Source organism: Heterodontus francisci, chromosome 2, assembly GCF_036365525.1.
Source record: "Heterodontus francisci isolate sHetFra1 chromosome 2, sHetFra1.hap1, whole genome shotgun sequence".
NCBI classification, from domain to species: domain Eukaryota; kingdom Metazoa; phylum Chordata; class Chondrichthyes; order Heterodontiformes; family Heterodontidae; genus Heterodontus; species Heterodontus francisci.
Genome location: NC_090372.1, coordinates 41,213,721 through 41,235,166, shown reverse-complemented (window position 1 = coordinate 41,235,166; position 21,446 = coordinate 41,213,721). Strand labels below are relative to the sequence as shown.

The window sequence follows — 21,446 nt, the reverse complement described above, 5'->3', positions numbered from 1 at the left end:
AGGAATACCTCGAACCACTTGAAAGGATACTGCAGAGGGAGGGAGAGGAACCAATCACTGTGATCTATGTTAGAACTATCATGCAGACCCCCACCTGCTAAGAATGAGGCATATTAATTTTGTCATATGAACATTGCTTTTAAACTGTTGCTGGAGTGAAGAAATAACTTGTTTGAAGATCATCAGACACTGGGCTGAAAGGACATTTGCATACTAAGAGACACTATTTGTGGAGACAATGGACTATTCCCTGCTCCAATTAACCCAAATGGATTTTGATCACCAGACACTGAAGGTGTAAGGAAGTGCATTCCAGAGACTGCTAAGGTAATACAATCCACAAACCTTGCAGGACAGACTGTTTCAAATAAGGAGCTAGTCACATGACTAACTTGCTGGGCAACCTGGGGTTTTTTGAATTGTGCCACAGAGAAAGAAACAGAAGTTGTGTGTGCAACTGAAGCTGAAACAAGGAAGCAGCTCTCTCTCTCTCACTTTCTCCCACGCCACCAGATCCACAGAAGACACGTAAACCTCAAGAGAGAAAAGACTCCTCCATCGAAACAAGTTGAAGCGTGAACTGAGCCCCAACAAATAGCAGGACTTACCGGCAACCAAAGACTCCACATTGAACTCAAAAGGACAGTAACTAACTAACAGATAATGCCTCAAACTTTTCCCCTTTATTCTTTCTACTTTTTCTGTCTCTATCTGCGTGTGTGTTCATTGCGTATGCATGCTGGCATGGTTGCGTCACATATTCGTTGTCGTTGACTGGATTCGAATTTAAGATCAATAAACTTCTACCTTTCTTGTTTAAATATAAGGAAACCTGTCTGATTTCATTGCCTTACAATTGGAGCAGTGAACAAGGATTCACTGAGGGGGAGCTAAAAACAGTGTTTTAAAATTAAACCCTGTTACGGTTAAACCAGGCAAAGACTGAGAGGGAACCCCCAGACCTCTTCTCATCTGGCTGTAAGAGAACCAACAACATGGGGAAGAGTAGGCAAGAGATCCTGTTTGGAGAATACCAGTAACAAGGAGCTAAATTAAAGAACAGGACCTCAAGGGCTATAATCGCTGCAGTATTACCCAAGTCACATGCAAATTGGCATGGGAGATAAGCAGATTAGGGAGGTGAACACATGGCTGAAGGAGTGGTGTGGGAAAGAAGAGTTCCACTTCATGGCACCAGTAATGGGACAGGAAGAAACTGTACCATTGGGATGGAATCCACCCGAACTGGGCTGGGACCATGGTCTAAGGATAAATAGGGCAATCAAGGGGACTTTAAGTAGTAAATGGGTGGCGGGCTTAGGTAGAAAAGGTAGCACATGTAAATAGTAGTTCGAAAACGAACAAAATTGATGGGATTAGTGTAACAGTCAAAGATTGTGCTTTAGGCATTACAGGTAAAGAGAAATCTAAAAGATGTAAAGTATGTAAACCAGGAGACAGATATAAGAAATATGCAAGTAAAACATTAAAGCAGAAGGAAAAGTTAGGGACTAGAATTTAACCTCGAGGCGGTGGCCCCGCACACCAGCTGGAAAGCTGGGGGCAAGCCCACCTCCACCGGGCATGGAAGCCACACTGCTATTTTCCGTGGCCCAGCCCTTAATTGGCCTCAGTCAAGACTTCTGCCCCTCTGTGGCAGGAAGCCCCGCCTCCAAGAGCTGCTGGCCAGAGGGCAGGCAGCATTTCAGTCCCAACAGCGCCACAGGGAGTGGTGGCCATTGGTGGGATTGCACCCAGCAAGAAGAGGAATGATTGATGGACGTTAGCCTTCAAAGAGGTAAGTGGAGGTTGGGCTTCACCGGGGACAATCAGCTAGGCCCTAGCGAGGTATGTGGGGTGGGTCACAGAGCAGGGCAGGGGGCTAACTTTTGCAGAGGTGGCCCATGTTGCTGGGGGGGGCCCTCCATGGGACACAGAGGTGTGGTGGGCTTTAAATTCCAGCCAGGGTGTGTGGTCCAAATAAGCATTCCTTATACAAATTCAAGGAAGATAAGGAACAAATTAAATGAACTGCAGGCACAAATTTAACTTGGAGGGTTTGCCATGGCAGCCATTACTGAGAAATGGCAGCAAGGCGGTCAAGACTAGGGACCACATATCAGGTAGTAAGGGAAGATGTGGAAAATGGTAGAGAGGGAGGTGTTGCCATAATGATTAGGAATCATAGAATGAAATTACTTCAATTATAAGATAGGGTATGAGAGATAAGCAGGCAGTGGAGAATTTATGGATCAAATTAAGAAACAGAAAAGATTTAAGACTGGAATTGGAATTGTGTATAGGCTCCCTAGTTGCAACTGTGAAGTGGTAGATTGTATAAATACAGAGATTAGTCAAGCATGTAGTACAAGCAAAGTGGGTATAATGGGGGATTTTAACTTTCATGTAGATTGCAAGAAAATTAGCAAATGTCAGAAAAGTAGTAGATTTCTTGAGTGTGTTCAGGATAGTTTTTTGCAACAATGGATGGAATTAAGTCAGCGCAGTGGCGATAGGCTGGGAGGCAGGTGGGGAGGCAAAATATTGGTGGATAGCGTCGGGATGGAAGATTGACTTCTTTACTCTGCTAGGGGATATTCAAGGAGGTGGCTGGGCTGCCAGGCGGAGGCCGTGCTTGAAGACAGAGGGAAGCTAATTCAGCCTGTTAAACAGGCAAATAATAGCTATTTTACAAGCTGTTTACAATTTTCTGAGAGGCGCACAAGAATAATGCAGCATTAGAGCCTCACCAGCAATAAGGAGGCAGAAGCTCAGTGGAAGGTCAGTCTTGACTGCAGTTGGCAGTCATTAAGAGAGGTAATGTAGGAAGGGTGATAGAGAGTAAACCATGCCAGTGGCAACCTGGAGGCTAGCAAAACTTGGCAAACATAGCGGGCATTCCAATTCAGTGTCCTCTCTGATTTGCCAATTGCGCGCTCAGAGTATGGGGTGGGGAGGAAGAGTGAGAGACCTTGAGAAGTGAGTGCAGCAATTTGCAATGGGTCTCATTCACTCAGGCTTTGAGACCGCCAGTGAGCAGGAAGGAGCATCAGTGGGAGAGAGCTGCAGCACCCAGAGGGACAGGACGATAATGAGGCTGGAAGGGGGCACTGGCGAGGAGGACACAGAGGGGCACGCAACCAGCTTCTTGTGCACAGAAGATACTACCCACCAGAGAGGGTTTACCATCAGAGACTCTACTTCCTGCAAATGTCAGAGCAGCAATGTCGGCCAAGATTGCGCCTCTCCAGGGAGGCGGTCACCGAGTTGTACTCCATGATGGAGGAGGATCTGAGCCCAATGGGAAGTAGTAGGCATCCAGGCCTCCTAACTGGTTGGCTCCCACACCTACTGGCCATTAATTGGATGGTCCGGACAATATTGCAGTTTCACATCTGGCCGCACCCAGGGCCACGCCACCCACTTTATGTCCTGATGTTGGAACTTCATCACTGCCAGCAAAAACCCAGCCAATATGTTCTAGAAGCAAAAACAGCACATGCCTTTTGGATTTAGTAACGACTAATGAGCCAGATTTAGTTAATAGCCCAACACTGCATGAACATTTATCTAATTGCGATTACAATTTGATCTAGTTCAATGAAGTGTTTGGAAGCAGAAAAGCAAAATAGCTCCTCGGATTCTAGATTTAGGTAAGACTGGCTCCAGTTCAATGAAACAGAGACTATCCACAATAAACTAAGTGGTCATCTTTCAAAATTCTATAGACTCTGGAATGGGTTCTGCAGATTGGAAGGTGGCAAATGCAATCTCACTATTTAAGAAAGGAGGGAGAGAGAAAACAGGGAACTTCAGACCCGTTAGCTGAACATCAGTCATAGGGAAAAAGCTAGAATCTGCAAGAAAGGATGTGATCACAGGACACATAGAAAAAAATGGTAGTCAATATGGATTTCTGAAAGGGAAATCATGTTTAACAAACATGTTTGAGCTTTTTGAGGACATAAGAACATAAGAAAATAAGAAATAGATGCAGGCGTAGGCCATTTAGCTCTTCAAACCCACTCCGTCATTCAATGAGATCATGGCTGATCTTCTACTTCAACACCATTTTCCTGCACTGTCCCTGTACCCCTTGATGTTTTTCATATGCAGAAATCTATCAATCTCAGTATTAAACATACTCAACGACTGAGTCTCCACTGCCCTCTGGGACAGAGAATTCCAAAGTCTCACCACCCTCTGAGCGAAGAAATTCCTCCTCATCTCAGTCCTAAATGGCCTGCCCCTTATTCTGAGACTGTGTCCCCTGGTTCTGGACTCCCCAGCCAGGGGAAACATCCTTCCTGCATCAACCCTGTCGAATCCTGTAAGAATTTTGTATGTTTGAATGAGATCACCTCTCATTCTTCTAAACTCCAGAGAATAAAAGCCCAGTCTATTTAATCGTTGCTCATAGGACAATCCCTCCATCCCAGGAATTAGTTTGGTGAACCTTTGTTGCACTCCCTCTATGGCAAGGTAAGGAGTCCAGAACTGCACAGAATACTCCAGGTACAGTCTCACCAAAACTCTATATAATGGAAGTAAGACATCTTTACTCCTATATGAAACTCCTCTTGTAATGAAGGCCAACATATTATTTGCCTTCTTAATTGTTAGCTGTACCTGCATGTTAGCTTTCAGTGACTCATGAACAAGGACACCCAAGTCCCTTTGAAATTCAACATTTCCCAGCCTCTCACCATTTAAGAAATACTCTGCATTTCTGTTTGTCCTACCAAAGTGGATAACCTCACATTTCTCCACACTGTATTCCATCTGCCAAATTTTTGCCCACTTGCTTAGCCTCTTAAATCCCCTTGAAGCGTCTTTGCATCCTCCTCACAACTCACACTACCACCTAGTTTTGTGTTATCTGCAAACTTGGAAATATTACATTTAATCCCCACATCCAAATCATTGATATAGATTATGAATAGCTGGGGCCCCAAGCACTGATCCTTGTGGTACCCTACTAGTCAAAGCCTGCCAATCTGAAAATGATCCATTTATTCCTACTCTCTGTTTTCTGTCCATTACCCAGGTCTCAATCCATGCCTGTATATTCCCATCAATCCCATGTGCTCTAATTTTGTATGTTTCAAAAGCAGCCTAAATATTATAGTAATAGGGAACTTGGAAGGTGTTGTAGGTGGGATCTTGATTTTTAGATTTTAACTCCTCGTCCAACCCTGTCCTGCTGATTCAGAGCACAGGTGTAGGATTGGGCCCAGGTGGGGTGGGGGGGGGGGGGGGGCGGGGGTGTGGGAGGTTAAAATCAAGCCATTTTGTCAATGTGTATCTTAATACACTCTGTTATCACAAAATGCCTGTGTTCCTCAATACTCTGTTACAAAATGCTCCTTTCATGGGACCCCTTGCAAATCCTACCTCCTGTTCCTATTGTGATACAGAATTTTCATATCGAATCCTTTGGCTCTCTGAGCAACTTTGTATCCAATCCGTCCCATTCCAACGATTCCAAGAGTGGCCCCAGTTACTTCTATTCCATACCAGTTGAAAGGATAACTTTTAGTATCTGGAGAAGTTGCAATCTTCTGACCTAAAATTTTAAAAGCAATCCATCAGGAGCAGCTATTGAGTTAAATGGCTAACAAACACATTTTTGAGAAGCTGGAAAAAGGTGAAAACTGATCAATGTTACACAAAAATCATCCTAGTCTGGCAATGAAAAGACAGAGTCTGTAAGCACTGCTGCAATGCTGGTTTCAAATGATGGTTCGTATCTATGAGCCTGTGAATATAGTGCTCTTTGGGTTTAATTAACTATTATACCAGAAAGAATTAATTAAAGAAACCTAATGCACATCTTCAGCACTGCAGCACCCAACAAACCACCTCCTCCAAACAGTAAGTTGGCACAGTGTGAAAACCAGGCAAAACATGTGCACTACATTGATATTACTGCTCAATAATCCACAAATAACTCAATGAAACACCAAGAGTAATTTCCAAGGTCATATGTAAAGGAATTTTATAATCCAAATGTTATAAATGCCTATTGCACAGATAAAATACCAGATTTTTTTTTAATTCATGCATGGGATGTGGGCGACACTGGCCAGGCCAGCATTTATTGCCCATCCCTAATTGCCCTTGAGAAGGTGGTGGTGAGCTGCCTTCTTGAACCGCTGCAGTCCTTGTGGGGTAGGTACACCCACAGTGCTGTTAGGAAGGGAGTTCCAGGATTTTGACCCAGCGACAGTGAAGGAACGGCAATATAGTTCCAAGTCAGGATGCTGTGTGACTTGGAGGGGAACTTGCAGGCGGTGCTGTTCCCATGTATTTGCTGCCCTTGTCCTTCTAGTAGGTAGAAGTCGCAGGTTTGGAAGGTGCTGTCTAAGGAGCCTTAGTGCATTGCTGCAGTGCATGTTGTAGATGGTACACACTGCTGTCACTGTGCGTCGGTGGTGGAGGGAGTGAATGTTTGTAGATGGGGTGCCAATCAAGCGGGCTGCTTTGTCCTGGATGGTGTCGAGCTTCTTGAGTGTTGTTGGAGCTGCACCCATCCAGGCAAGTGGAGAGTATTCCATCACACTCCTGACTTCTGCCTTGTAGATTGTGGACAGGCTTTGGGGAGTCAGGAGGCGAGTTACTCACCTCAGGATTCCTAGCCTCTGACCTGCTCTTGTAGCCACGGTATTTATATGGCTACTCCAGTTCAGTTTCTGGTCAATGGTAGCCCCTAGGATGTTGATAGTGGGGGATTTAGCGATGGTAATGCTGTTGAATGTCAAGGGGAGATGGTTAGATTCTCTCTTGTTGGAGATGGTTATTGCCTGGCACTTGTGTGGCGCAAATGTTACTTGCCACTTATCAGCCCAAGCCTGGATATAGTCCAGGTCTTGCTGCATTCTACACAGACTGCTTCAGTATCTGAGGAGTCACAAATGGTGCTGAACATTGTGCAATCATCAGCGAATATCCCCACTCCTGACCTTATGATTGAAGGAAGGTCATTGATGAAGCAGCTGAAGATGGCAGGGCCTAGGACACTACCCTGATGAGCTCCTGCAGTGATGTCTTGGAGCTCAGATGATTGACCTCAACCACAACCATCTTCCTTTGCGCTAGGTATGACTCCAGCCAGCGGAGGGTTTTCCCCAATTCCCATTGACCTCAGTTTTGCTAGGGCTCCTTGATGCCATACTCTGTCAAATGCTGCCTTTATGTCAAGGGCAGTCACTCTCACCTCACCTCTTGAATTCAGCTCTTTGTCCATGTTTGAACCAGGACTGTAATGAAGTCCGGAGCAGAGTGGCCCTGGCAGAACCCAAACTGAGCGTCACTGAGCAGGTTATTGCTAAGCAAGTGCTGCTTGATGCCACTGTTGATGACACTTTCCATCACTTTACTGATGATTGAGAGTAGGCTGATGGGGCGGTAATTGGCCGGGTTGGACTTGTCCTGCTTTGTGTATACAGGACATACCTGGGCAATTTTCCACATTGCAGGGTAGATGCCAGTGTTGTAGCTGTACTGGAACAGCTTGGCTAGGGGCGCGGCAAGTTCTGGAGCACAGGTCTTCAGTACTATTGCCGGAATATTGTCAGGGTCCATAGCTTTTGCAGTATCCAGTGCCTTCAGTCGTTTCTTGATATCACGCGGAGTGAATCGAATTGGCTGAAGTCTGGCATTTGTAATGCTGTGGACTTCAGGAGGAGGCCGAGATGGATCAGCAACTCGGCACTTCTGGCTGAAGATTGTTGCAAATGCTTCAGCCTTATCTTTCGCACTGATGTGCTGGGCTCCCCCATCATTGAGGATGGGGATATTTGTGGAGCCACCTCCTTCAGTTAGTTGTTTAATTGTCCACCACCATTCACAGCTGGATGTGGAAGGACTGCAGAGCTTCGATCTGATCCAATGTCAATGGGATGGGATCGCTTAGCTCTGTCTATTGCATGCTGCTTACGCAGTTTGGCATGCAGATAGTCCTGTGTTGCAGCTTTACCGGGTTGACACCTCATTTTGAGGTATGCCTGGCGCTGCTCCTGGCATGCCCTCCTGCACTCTTCATTGAACCAGGGTTGGTCTCCTGGCTTGATGGTAATTGTAGAGTGGGGGATATGCCGGGCCATGAGGTTACAGATTGTCATTGAGTACAATTCTGCTGCTGCTGATGGCCCACAGTGCCTCATGAATGCCCAGTTTTGCATTGCTAGATCTGTTCGAAATCTATCCCATTTAGCATGGTAATAGTGCCAAACAACACGACAGACGGTATGCTCAATGTGAAGGTGGGACTTTGTCTTCACAAGGACTGTGCAGTGGTCACTCCTACCAATACAGTCATGGACAGAAGCATCTGCAGCAGGCAGACTGGTGAGGACAAGGTCAAGTATGTTTTTCCCTCGTGTTGGTTCCCCCACCACCTGCCGCAGACCCAGTCTAGCAGCTATGTCCTTTAGAACTTGGCCAGCTCGGTCAGTAGTGGTGCTACCGAGCCACTCTTGGTGATGGACATTGAAGTCCCCCACCCAGAGTACATTTTGTGCCCTTGCCACCCCCAGTGCTTCCTCCAAGTGGTGTTCAACATGGAGGAGTACTGACTCATCAGCTGAGGGAGGTCAGTAGGTGGTAATCAGTAGGAGGTTACCTTGCCCATGTTTGACCTGATGCCATGAGACTTCATGGGGTCCGGAGTCAATGTTGAGGACTCCCAGGGCAACTCCCTCCCTACTGTATACCACTGTCCCGCCACCTCTGGTGGGTCTGTCCTGCCGGTGGGATAGGATATACCCAGGGATGGTGATGGCAGTGTCTGGGACATTGTCTGTAAGGTATGATTCCATGAGTATGACTATGTGAGGCTGTTGCTTGACTAGTCTGTGGGACAGCTCTCCCAACTTTGGCACAAGCCCCCAGATGTTAGTAAAGAGGACTTTGCAGGGTCGACAGGGCTGGGTTTGCCGTTGTCGTTTCCGGTGCCTAGGTTGATGTCGGGTGGTCCGTCCGGTTTCATTCCTTTTTATTGACTTCGTAGCGGTTAGGTACAACTGAGTGGCTTGCTAGGCCATTTCAGAGGGCATGTAAGAGTTAACCACATTGCTGTGGGTCTGGAGTCACATGTAGGCCAGACCAGGTAAGGACAGCAGATTTCCTTCCCTAAAAAGGACATTAGTGAACCAGATAGATTTTTGCAACAATCAACAATGGTTTCATGGCCATTAGACTAGCTTTTAATTCCAGATTAATTGAATTCAAATTCCACCTTCTGCTGTGGTGGGATATGCAAGATACATAATTGTTTTTGTCACATATAATGTTCCCATACAGCAAGTACAGTCCCCGAATGAATTGCCTCTTTAAATTCATATTAACTTTGAGGACAATAGATGCGGATATAATTTTTGTGAAGGCTGTTTGGAATATGAAATGACCCAATATTTTCATGGTTTGTGCCTTTTTTACAAGGGAACATTTACCTGGCATCAGTGTAATTTGTAACTTAATTAGGCAATAAAAATAGGTGTAAAAAAAATTAAAAATCCATGCAGTGTGGTAATTCACAATTTAACAACAAAGCTTCTGAAAAATGCTGAAAGCACTGGATCTCAGCGAATGAGGAGTTACAATTAAGAAGAGAGACTTTCAAGGTATTTTTAAAAAAAAAACAGAATTATGAAGGTTATGGGGTAACCTGAAAGAGATCTTCCCAGAATGATGGAAGGTTGTGATAAGTGGTAGTTATTTCTGTTGCTTGGGGAAATGGTTAAACAAGGGCAGAAGCCCAAGATAACCCAAAAAGGCATGAAAGGACTGGTTGAATTAAGCAGCGGGTGGTTAGAATGTGAAGTTTTCTGTCACATAGCATTGAGGAAGCAGAATCCATTAAATCTTTTTAAAACAAACTAGAAACAGCTTTAGAAGCGCTGGATAGTGGGGTTAGTCTAGGCGAATAGCCTGTTTCAGTGCTGTAACATTCTATGACTCCAACCTGTACATTTTGCATTTATTAAAACATGTCCTACGCCTTGGTATTAAATCACAAAGTTATAGATGCCCATTGTGCATAAATAATTTACATTTTCAATTCCCATCTTACCTTCCAGTATATTCCTGGCAGATGCCAACATTAAAGCCATGCCCATGTCTGCAGTAGCATTGTCCACCACATGAGGAGTGTTGGCCACCTTCACCCCAAAACTGAAGATCAAAGGTAGGTCGAGATGATCCACACCAACTCCATTGCTTACAATGGCCTTCAACTGAGGCAGAGATTTTAGAAGCTTTTCATCTATTGTGAGAGAGCATTCCCACATCAAAACAAGCTGGATTTTATTCGCAAACTCCTCTTTATTTTTCAGGAATTCTTCAAAGTAGATGATGTTGAAATATTTCTTGATTTCTGCATACCTTTCTGGGATACCCTTTGTTTCATTAAGGTCAGAGGTTAAAACATAAGCCCGATCGCTCATTGCCTGTGGGGGAGGGAGAAAGAAAGACAATGGGCTACATATGAACATGCAAATTAGGAGCAGGAGTAGGCTAGTCGGCCCCTTGAGCCTACTCCACCATTCAAGAAGATCATGGCTGATCTGATTGTAACCTTAACTCCACATGCCCACCCACCCCCAATAACTTTTCACCCCCTTGCTTATCAAGAATTTATATATCTCTGCCCTAAAAATACTCAAAGACTCTGCTTCCACCAGCTTGAGGAAGAGAGTTCCAAAGACTCACCACCCTCAGAAAGAATTTCTCCTCATCTTTGTCTTCAATGGGCGACCCCTTATTTTTAAACAATGAGCCCTAATTCTAGATTCTTCCACCAAGAGGAAACATCCTTTCCACATCCACCCTGTCAAGACCCCTCAGAATCTTATATATTTCAATCAAGTCGCCTCTTACTCTAAACTCCAGGGGATACAAGCCAAGCCTGCCCAGCCTTTCCCCATAGGACAATCCACCCATTCCAGGTATGAGTCCAGTAAACCTTCTCTGAACTACTTGCAACACATTTACACACTTCCTTAAATAAGGAGACCAATACTGTACACAGTCCTCCACATGTGGTCTCACCAATGCCCTGAATAACTGAAGCATAACCTCCTTACTTTTGTATTCAATTCCCCTCACAAGAAAAGACAACATTCTATTAGCTTTCCTAATGACTTGCTGTACCTGAATAACCTTTTGCAATTCATGCACTTGTAGATCCAGATCCCTCTCCATCTCAGAGCTCTGCAAGCTCCACCATTTAGATAATATGCTTCTTTTTTATTCTTCCTGCCAAAATGGACAATTTCACATTTTCCAACATTATACTCCATTTGCCAGATCTTTGCCCACTAACTTAACCTATCTATATCCCTTTGTCACCTCCTTATGTCCTCTTCACAACTTATTTTCCTACCTATCTTTGTGTCATCAGAAAATTTAGCAAACATATCTTCATCCAAGCAATTTATATAAATTGTATAAAGTTGCGACCCCAGCACTGATCCCTGTGGCACACCACTTGTTACATCTTGCCAACCTGAAAATGACCCATTTATGCCTACTCTTTGTTTCCGGTTAGCTAGCCAATCTTCTATCCATGCCAATATGTTACCCCATACACCATAAGCTTTTATTTTCCACAATAACCTCGATGTGGCACTTGCCTGGATGGGTGCAGCTCCAACAACACTCAAGAAGCTTGACACCATACAGGACAAAGCAGCCCAATTGATTGGCACTCCATCCACAAACATTCACTCCCTCCATCACTGACGTGCAGTGGCAGCAGTGTGTACCATCTACAAGATGCACTGTAGCAACACACCAAGGCTACTTAGACAGCATCTTCCAAACCCACAACCTCTACCACCTAGAAGGACAAGGGCAGCAGATGCATGGAAACACTACCACCTGCAAGTTCCCCTCCAAGCCACACACCATCCTGACTTGAAGCTATATCACCGTTCCTTCACTGTCGCTGGATGAAAATCCTGGAACTCCCTTCCTAACAGCACTGAATTTTATTTGGGCGCCATGCTCCACAGCAGCACCCTTTAAACTTGGCGTGGTGCCCTCGTTCAGTGGCCGCCGCAGAGCCCCTGCCAGTTACTTCTTACTACACCGGCATTACCTTTTTGATTTCCGTAGTTTTTAATTTTGGTGGGTTGTTCTCTGCTCTGCTGTTAATAGATTTAAGATTTATGTGGCAATAGCAGTATGATGAAATGGTCATCAAACCTCAAGGTAAACAGTTAAAGCCAATGGTGGATGAAATAAAAAAGCTGCATTATGGACTAGGTCTAGGTTTCAATAGCATCACAGGATATGCGTAGGGCGTTTCAGCCAGCAGGACTGGGTGTAGTTTGGGTGGGGAGGGAGTGCTGAATTGTGCCACTAATTTCTGCTTTGCTACACTCAGCTTCCAAGTTTGGGCTTTTTGAAAGAGGTAATAAATTGAGGAAAGTCCAAGACAGTACCGAAGACTAGAGGAGATTCCAGGACAGGTATTTGGGGTCGGGGTTGTGGGGCCATTAAGGCAGGCCCTGGGGTTGGGATGGGGTGGGGGGCAGGCAGCAATCACTGCTGGGGACTTTGAGGCCCTAGATAAGCCACCAAAGGACAGACCCCCCGCCCCCCCACCCAACCCCGCTAGAAGGCTGCCAGACTTTACCTGAAGCCGTCTTCCCATTGTGGCGGGTCCCTCTGCCTTCCACAAAAATTGAGGTGGAGGTGGGAAGAGGCACTTAAGTCACCAATAATTGGTCACTTAAGGGCTTCGATTGGTCTTGGACAGGAAGGCTGTCCTTGGCCTTCCCTGTCCTGGACAAAATGGCAGAGTGCCTGAACGATGTTGGCAACAGCACCTCCTGCCATTTTGTTTGCCTCCTCCACCTCTGTGCCTGCCTCAAGGGCAGAACAAAATTCTGCCCCTGGAGTTCAGCATTCAGAGTGTGTGAATGGGGGCCTCAGGATTTCAAAACAGGGGCCTGTGCAAATACAAGAACGCAAGAAATAGGAGCAGACGTAGACCATATGGCCCTTCGAGACTGCTCCCTCATTCAACATGATCACGGTTGATCTTAGGCTACAACCCCACTTTCCTGCCCGCTCCCCACATCCCTTGATTTCCTGAGGGACCAAAAATCTTTCTATCCCAACCTTAAATGTATTCAACAATGGAGCATCCATAACTCTCTGGGGTAGAAAATTCCAAAGAGTCACAATCCTTTAAGTGACAGTGGCGCAGCCTCACAGCTCCAGTGACCCGGGTTCAATTCTGGGTACTGCCTGTGTGGAGTTTGCAAGCTCCCCCTGTGTCTGCGTGGGTTTCCTCTGGGTGCTCCGGTTTCCTCCTGCAGCCAAAAGACTTGCAGGTTGATAGGTTAATTGGCCATTATAAATTGCCCCTAGTATAGGTAGGTGGTAGGGAAATATAGGAACAGGTGAGGATGTGGTAGGAATATGGGATTAGTGTAGGATTAGTATAAATGGGTGGTTAATGGTCGGCACAGACTTGGTGGGCTGAAGGGCCTGTTTCAGTGCTGTATATCTAAATCTAAAAAAAAAAAATCTAATCTGAAGTAATTTCTCCTCATCTTAGTCCTAAATGATCAGCCCCTTATCTTGAGATTCTGCCCCCTTGTTTTAGATTCCTCAACCAGTGGAAATAATCTCTCAGTGTCTACCCTATCCAGCCCCTTCAGAATCTTGTATGTTTCAATGATAATTTTGCTTCAAATTTTCAATACCTCTCATTCTTCTGAACTCCAGAGAATATAGGCCCAATTTACTCAGTCTCTCATCATGGAACAACCCCCTCATCCCAGGTACCAATTTAGTGAACCTTCGCTATACTGCCTCCAATGCAAGTATATCCTTTCTTAAATGTAGAGACCAAAACTGCACACAGTACTCCCGATGTGATCTCGCCAAAACCCTGTACAATTGCAGCAAGACTTCGCTATTCCTCTACTCCAATCCCCTTGCAATAAAGGCCAACATGCCATTTGCCTTCCTAATTGCATGCTAACTTATTGCGTTCCTTGTACAAGCACACTCAAGTTGCTTTGAACATGAACCCTTAAAAGTTTCACACCTTTTAAAAAAATTCTGCTTTTCTATTCTTACGACCAAAGTGAATAACTTCACACTGCCCTATATTATACTCCATTTGCCATCTTATTGCCCACTCACTTAACCTGTCTATATCTCTTTGTAGCCTGTAACCTCCCCACAGCTTACCTTTCCACCGAGCTTTGTATCATCAGGAAACTTAGATACATTATTCTCTGTCTCTTCATCCATGTCATTAATATAGATTGTAAATAATTTAGGCCCCAGCACTGATCCTTGCGGCACTCCACTATTCACTACCTGCCAACTTGAAAATGCCCCGTTTATGCCCACTCTTTTCTTCCTGTCCGTTAACCAATCCTCTATCCATGCTAATATATGACCCCCAACTCTATGAGCCCTTATCTTGCATATTAACCTTTTGTGTGGCACCTTATTGAATGCTTTTTGAAAATCCAGGTATACTACATTTACCAGTTCCCCTTTATCTACCCTACTAGTTACATCCTCAAAAAACTCTAATAAATTTCTCATACAGGATTTCTCCTTAGTAAAACGATGTTGACTTGTTCTAATCATACTGTGCATTTCTAAGTGCATTGTTAAGACTTCCTTAATAATAGATTCCAGCATTTTGCTAATGACTAATGTTAGGCTAACTGGCCTGTAGTTCCCAGCTTTCTCTCTCCCTCCTGTTGGAGGATGTGCCAACTTCCAATCTGATGGGACCGTCCCCAAATCTAAGGAATTTTGGAAATGTTCTCAGAATGTGTCTCTATCAGAAATTAAAATTGAGGGGAGATTTATTTTTTTCAGGCAGTCCCTGAACGCTGCTCAGTGATACTCACAGGTTATGTTTTTAAGTTTCTGTCAACCATTAACCACAGTTAAGAAATTAGACTTGCACCTTTGCACACCAGTTCGTGCTAACCAGAGTCCTGTTTGACATTGGTCATTGGATCTCATTTGAACTAAACCTGTGGGTGCCAACTGATGTCAGAGTCTGACACCAAGCAGGCCAGGAGGGAGTTGCTAAGAAAGGGGGTGAAGGCAAAGCAAAGGAGGGCAAGACTGGGCTGGCAGAAGCCCACAGTATTTTTGTAGAGCCAGGAAGAGCACTCCTGCAGTTCACTACATGAAACTGAATTGGATTTCCATAGTTGGAGACTTTTTAAACATAAACTCTGGCCATTTCTTGAGTGGTCTCCAGTGGTCCCTTTAAAGATCACTGACTAGGCCACTCAAGTCCTGACACAACAAGTTTCACTCATTTGTGCACAAATTTCAACTGGGGTCCTAAGCCTAGTATTAGGACCACAATTTTCACATGCAAGGTGTCTAATGCTTGTTTCAGGCGGGTGCCCTGGTTGCCTATATATCTCCCACTTCCAATTAGGCAGCCAGTGCACTGATGGGGGAGATTAGGCACAGATTACAACTTGAAATCCATCTCCCCAATGTTCATTTTAGGCCCAAATCAGGGGAAACAATGAATTTCTTCCTCTAGATATCTATTCACTTTGGATCAATGCATTATCATAGTTTCTATACACATTAGCACATATTTATCCCAGCACTGCAGAAATACAATAGCATTGTCTCTCATTTCCTGCTTCCACATTTCAATATTTTAGGCCAGATTGTAATCCTCCCTGCTTGTCAGTAACAGAGAGGACAGGTGATCAAAATGACAGTTGGACATTATTGGCTGCATTTCCGACCCATACATGCCACTCACATTTTAATTGCTGGCGTTCTGCCAGCATTGGGGCCAAAGGCAGTTGGGGGCCTCAAATATTTAAATGTCAGGGTCCCATGATGTAGTTTGGTCCTGAAATTATCTTAACTGACTATCAAGGGCAGTGAAATCTGGAGGCAGGCAGCACGAGGCCAGAAGAGACCATTTCTTGAAGGTTTCCCACTCTCACCTGCTGGCCAGGTAGTGAATACACCAGGGTTCAGGCGGGAGTCTGAGTTGAATCATTTAAATTGCTGCCCGCCTTGGCCCTCGCAAGCCACACTTGTTTCCAAGATAAGATGGGGCATTAGAGCCCAATTTTAACTCTGTGCAAGTGGGTGGCCTTTGAATGGTTAAAAAAAAAACGAGCCTTTAGTGTTTCTTAGGCAATTAGCTGCCTTTACTTTATATGCAATCACCACAAAAATTAATTGAACCTTACCTCGAACTATCAATGGAATTTTTAGCCTAACTCACCAGGCAGGAATTCCACAGGATCAGGTGGAACCATTAGTTTTCCACTCCGCCCAATATTATTGTCCATTGATGCCAATGGAGAGTAAAAAGGAGATTAAGATCAGGTAGGTTGTAAAACCAACAATACACCTGATCCCATCAGTTTCCAGACTGACAAAAATTGCCCCCCATTTTCCACCAGACCAAAGCCTCTGCTTTCAGTATCCCTTGGGAGGCTGGCTGTAACCAAATAAATCTAGAGCTTCGCTTTACAGATCTCTACATGTCTTACAGACAAAGAGATCCAACTGCAGCCCCAGTGAAATAACAAATTCTAGTCACCATATGCTCATCCCTGGTGTATACTGTATTAGGCATATAGAGTGCAACTGGAGAACTCAATTTCAATTAATATTGTGGTAGCTTGATTGCTAACTCACTGTTGTTGTCAGTTTGTTTACCTCAGTGCAATGCTGGTGATGCCAGAAAGTGCATCTACTCCATTTAGTTTCTTGGGAGGGTGAGTGTGTCCACTTGGACTTCTTCCTCAGATGTGATGTAACTGTGGGAGATATCCTGCTGCAAAGACTTCCTTTACAGTTTTGTCTAGTTATCTCCAGGAACAGCTTCCTGCTACAGCTTGAATCATGTAGCAGTCGCCCACTTCTGATGAGCAGTGTCATCATTACCCTTTCTTCAACTTCAAAAGGTTTGCAAAACAGACTGGCAAGATAATAGTTTCAGTCAAACACAAACCAACAAATATAACTACTTGCATTTATATCGCGCCTTGAACATAGTAAAACATCCCAAGACACTTTGCACGAACATTATCAAACTAAGTTTGACACTGAGCCACACAAGTAAATATTAACACAGATGATGAAATACTTGATTAGGGAGGAAGGTTTTAAGGAGAGTCTTAAAGGAGAAGAGAAGTAACAAAGAAAGACTTGCATTTATGTAGTGCCTTTCACACCCACATGATGTTGCAAAGCATTTTACAGCCAATTGAGTATTTTTGAAGTGTCAATGTTGTAATGTAGGTAACACACCAGCCAATTTGCACAAAACAAGCTCCCACACACAGCAATGTGATAATGATCAGATAATCTGTTTTTGTGATGTTGATTCAGGGATAAATATTGGCCAGGACACCGGGGATAGCTCCCCTGCTCTTCTCCAAAGTAGTAGGATCTTTTACACCCACCCGAGAGTGCAGACAGGGTGCACCTCCAACCGTGTACTGCTCCCTCTATTCTAAACTGGAGTGTCACTGTTGATATTTGTGCTCAAGTCTTGAAGTGGGACTTGAATCCACAACCTTCTGCCTCTCTGAGCCACAGCTAACATCTGACAGGTAAAGATGCAGAGAGGCTTAGCGAAGGATTTCAGAGTTTGGGACCTAGGCAACTGAAGGAATGGCTGCCAGTGGTGGAGTAAAGAAAATCAGGACTACGCAAGAGGACAGAATTGGAGGAGCGCAGAGATTTCAAAAGAGTTGTAGAGGTGGAGGAGGTTACAGTGAAAGGGAGAGGATTCGTAAACATGGCTGATGGGGACATAGATAGATCTTTTGGGGACTTCAAAAAAGGTAATGGTGTGGGAAGAGAAGTCATTGCAGATGATTCTCTGGTTATGACTTGATAGATAGGAATGGAACCAGCCAAGGGCTGCTGATCAGGCTACCCCATAGCCTGGGATGACTTTGGAAGCCATCCTCTGGCTGCCTGAGGCCTTCCTGCACTGGTGCAGGACTATCCTCAGGCATCATGGCTGCTGGAGGTGGGCTCACTGGAGGAGGGACTGAGGAGCTGGTGTCCTCACTCGAAGCACCTTGAGGGGAGCTCCCAGTTGTGGAGGTCAGCCTCTCCTCCTCCCTTTCAATGTTCACTTGAACCTCATTGTTCACCAGAGAAGTATGAGGAACTGGAGAAAACTCCAGGCGCCTCGTCCTTCTCTTGCCTTGCCACTGCTGTATTGAGCTCATGGCCAAGGAAATGGTGTGCAGATCTGCGTGCATGTGTCAGATCTGGCTCTCCATGAGAATCACCAACCTCTCGATGGAGGAAGCCATGTGCTCACATGCCTGAGATATGGAGGCACTCATAGCATGGATGGACTCCTCAATCGTCTGCTCAAGGCTACGCACGGCTTCTGGCAGCTCTGCCAGATGTTGCCTTACTTCTCTCTGCAACTCCAGCATGCCCTGTGCTGAAGACACCAGAGGCTTGTCATCAGCCTGGGGCTCAGCATGGGCCTGGACACCTACAGTCCTCTGACTGTCAGTGGCCTCAGCTGTTACAGCCTCAGCCAGCTGCTCGGGCATGTGTGTGGGCTATCTTCCTCCTGTTATGGGCTCTTGTCCTGCAAGTGGAAAGAGAGAGATAGTCATTTTTGGATAGAGATCAATATGACAGTTCTGCTACAGTCAGCCCCTCGTCCCCTGCTGGGGTATCCTATGTAGCTCATGCTGCTGTCTGCTCTGAGAGGAGTTAATGGGGTGAGCTATGTAAGAAGGTGGCCTGTGACCAAGATGCAGCCATGCATCTGTCAGGATGAGGTGATGCCTAACCCCCTCTGCCAGTGCAGCTGCAGTGCCTACTTCCCCATGTCCCGCTTCCTCCTGCATAACCACTCGCAATCACTAAAAATGAGAGAGGTATGCAGCATTCACCTTGGCAGAAAGCAGGAGGTCGATGACCCTTTTGCAGTACTGTACCCATGTCCTGGGGGTCACTTCATGGCTGCTAAGCTCCTCAGCTATCTCAATCCAGGCTTGCTTGGTCAGGCAGGAGAACCTCTTCTTGCCATTGCTGGGGAAGAGGATCTCCTGCTTTTCCCTTGCAGCGTGGAGGAGAATCTGGAGGGAAGCATCACTAAACCGTGGGGCCACCCTGTGTTTTGCCTCTGCCATCTTGCAGGGTCTGTCTCCGGGGGTTGGGGTCCAACACTGGTCTCAGTTGTGACGCACTAGCAGCAAAAGAGTCCAGGCAGCAATGCAAGCAGAGCTTTAAATATAGCGTCAGCACCTGGTCTGCAGTCATCTGATGCTGTATCCGGCATCTTACATCTCGTCCCTACCACGTGATTGCATAATGGAGACACAGGGCCCTGCTAAAGTGGCCGGTCGCCCACGTGACTAGCAGGAATGGCGCCCACTTCTGAGTCCGCTACCAGGATCGGCAACGGGCTCACTAAATTCAGCCCATGCACTGCAAAGCTATCTCAGACCTTCTTGTATTCTCTGTCTGATTCCATCTAATACCATACTATTTCTTACTCTTGTGATGGACAGGTAGAAAATGATAGGGGTGGTTTCCCTTTTCACCTCTCAACTGACCAGAGAGTGTTTTTATTAGAATTGTGTATTAACCCTGGAGTGTTTTAATGGTCAATAAACAGACAAATGACAGGTTTTCTCGTAAGTTTAAAGAAAGATAAATAATTATTAATCAAAAAACCTGAAAATTTGCAACTTCACCTCACACATACACACACGAAAAGATAGAGATTAACAGATAGCATGCATTTAGATCTGATGTTTTTAAAAAGACTTCGTTGTGATACCTTGTTTGTTTTCCTGGGAGGAAAATTTAAACGATGCAGGCCTGTTCTTCCTTTAATCCTGGTTCCCTGGAGTCAAGCTTTGGAGAGTTTCAAGTGGACAGATGATTTGCTGCAGACTTCTTTGGTTAAATCTCAAAGTGTTTGATCAGGCATGGTTTCTGTCAGGTAACCAAAGTTGCTCTCCCCTGGTGTTTTCAAACAATGTCTTGGCATGCATGCCCATTGTTTGGCAAAGGTGTTTGAATGTAGTTCATCTTGATAAAGTAGTGTTTGGTCACACCTTCTATCCTGAGTTTGAGTCTGCAGACTCTATGGCAAGGATTTTATGTGGCCCCTTGAGTTGGGTTCGGAGGCGGGGTGAGAGGGCATGGCGCATCGAGATGGATGGCAGGGACGGAGGTCCTGTCGTCTGTCACTGAGCGATCTTCCTGGGGGCAGGATAGGCCGATGACGGCCTTCCTGACCAGAGGACAATTGGCCCTTAAGTGTTCTATTAACAGCTAATTAAGGGCCTCTTCCTGCCGCTGCTGGGATCTTACCAGCGGCGGGGGTGCCTCCACGACATGGAGAGAGAACTTGTAACGAGGTGCACTCCTGCGGGCTTGGGTGACTGGGTGTGTCTTTCAAAAGAAAGAACAAAGAACAGTACAGCACAGGAACAGGCCATTCGGCCCTCCAAGCCTGCACCGATCTTGATGCCTGCCGAAACTAACAACTTCTGCACTTCCGGTGCCCATATCCCTCTATTCCCTTCCTATTCATATATTTGTCAAGATGTCTCTTAAACGTCGCTATCGTATCCACTTCCACCACCTCCCCTGGCAGCAAGTTCCAGGCACTCACCACCCTCTGTGTAAAAAATCTTTGCCCCTCGCACCTTAAATCTATGTCCCCTAGTAACTGACTCTTCCACCCTGGGAAAAAGCTTCTGACTATCCACTCTGTCCATGCCACTCATAACTTTGTAAACCTCTATCATGTCGCCCCTCCACCTCCGTCGTTCCAGTGAAAACAATCCGAGTTTTTCCAACCTCTCCTCATAGCTAATGCCCTCCAGACCAGGCAACATCCTGGTAAACCTCCTCTGTACCCTCTCCAAAGCCTCCACATCCTTCTGGTAGTGTGGCGACCAGAATCGCACGCAATATTCTAAGTGTGGCCTAACTAAGGTTCTGTACAGCTGCAGCATGACTTGCCAATTTTTATACTCTATGCCCCGACCGATGAAGACAAGCATGCCGTATGCCTTCTTGACTACCTTATCCACCTGCGTTGCCACTTTCACTGACCTGTGGACCTGTACGCCCAGATCTCTCTGCCTGTCAATACTCCTAAGGCTTCTGCCATTTACTGTATACCTCCCATCTGCATTTGACCTTCCAAAATGCATTACCTCACATTTGTCCGGATTACACTCCATCTGCCATCTCTCCGCCCAAGTCTCCAACTGATCTACATACTGCTGTATCCTCTGACAATCCTCATCATTATCCGCAACTCCACCAATCTTTGTGTCGTCCACAAACTTACTAATCAGACCAGCTATATTTTCCTCCAAATCATTTATATATACTACAAACAGCAAAGGTCCCAGCACTGATCCCTGCGGAACACCACTAGTCACATCCCTCCATTCAGA

General features: G+C 45.5%; 1 protein-coding gene across 5 annotated transcripts in view; it reads right to left on the bottom strand.

The window, feature by feature from the left end:
* zgc:136493 (uncharacterized protein LOC692276 homolog) overlaps positions 1 to 21,446 on the bottom strand; it is a 45,201-nt gene that overhangs the window by 9,685 nt on the left and 14,070 nt on the right. For 3 of the 5 annotated variants that reach the window (XM_068057333.1, XM_068057324.1, XM_068057320.1), the window contains exons 2-3: positions 10,073 to 10,448; positions 5,395 to 5,566 (exon numbers count right to left, since the gene is read on the bottom strand). In XM_068057333.1, the coding sequence (XP_067913434.1) occupies positions 5,395 to 5,566; positions 10,073 to 10,445 (545 nt within the window). In that variant the 5' untranslated portion in view covers positions 10,446 to 10,448. Of the gene's footprint in view, positions 1 to 5,394; positions 5,567 to 10,072; positions 10,449 to 16,698; positions 16,961 to 21,446 lie in introns of all 5 variants that reach the window. The other 2 variants (XM_068057303.1, XM_068057311.1) reach the window with 1 other exon arrangement.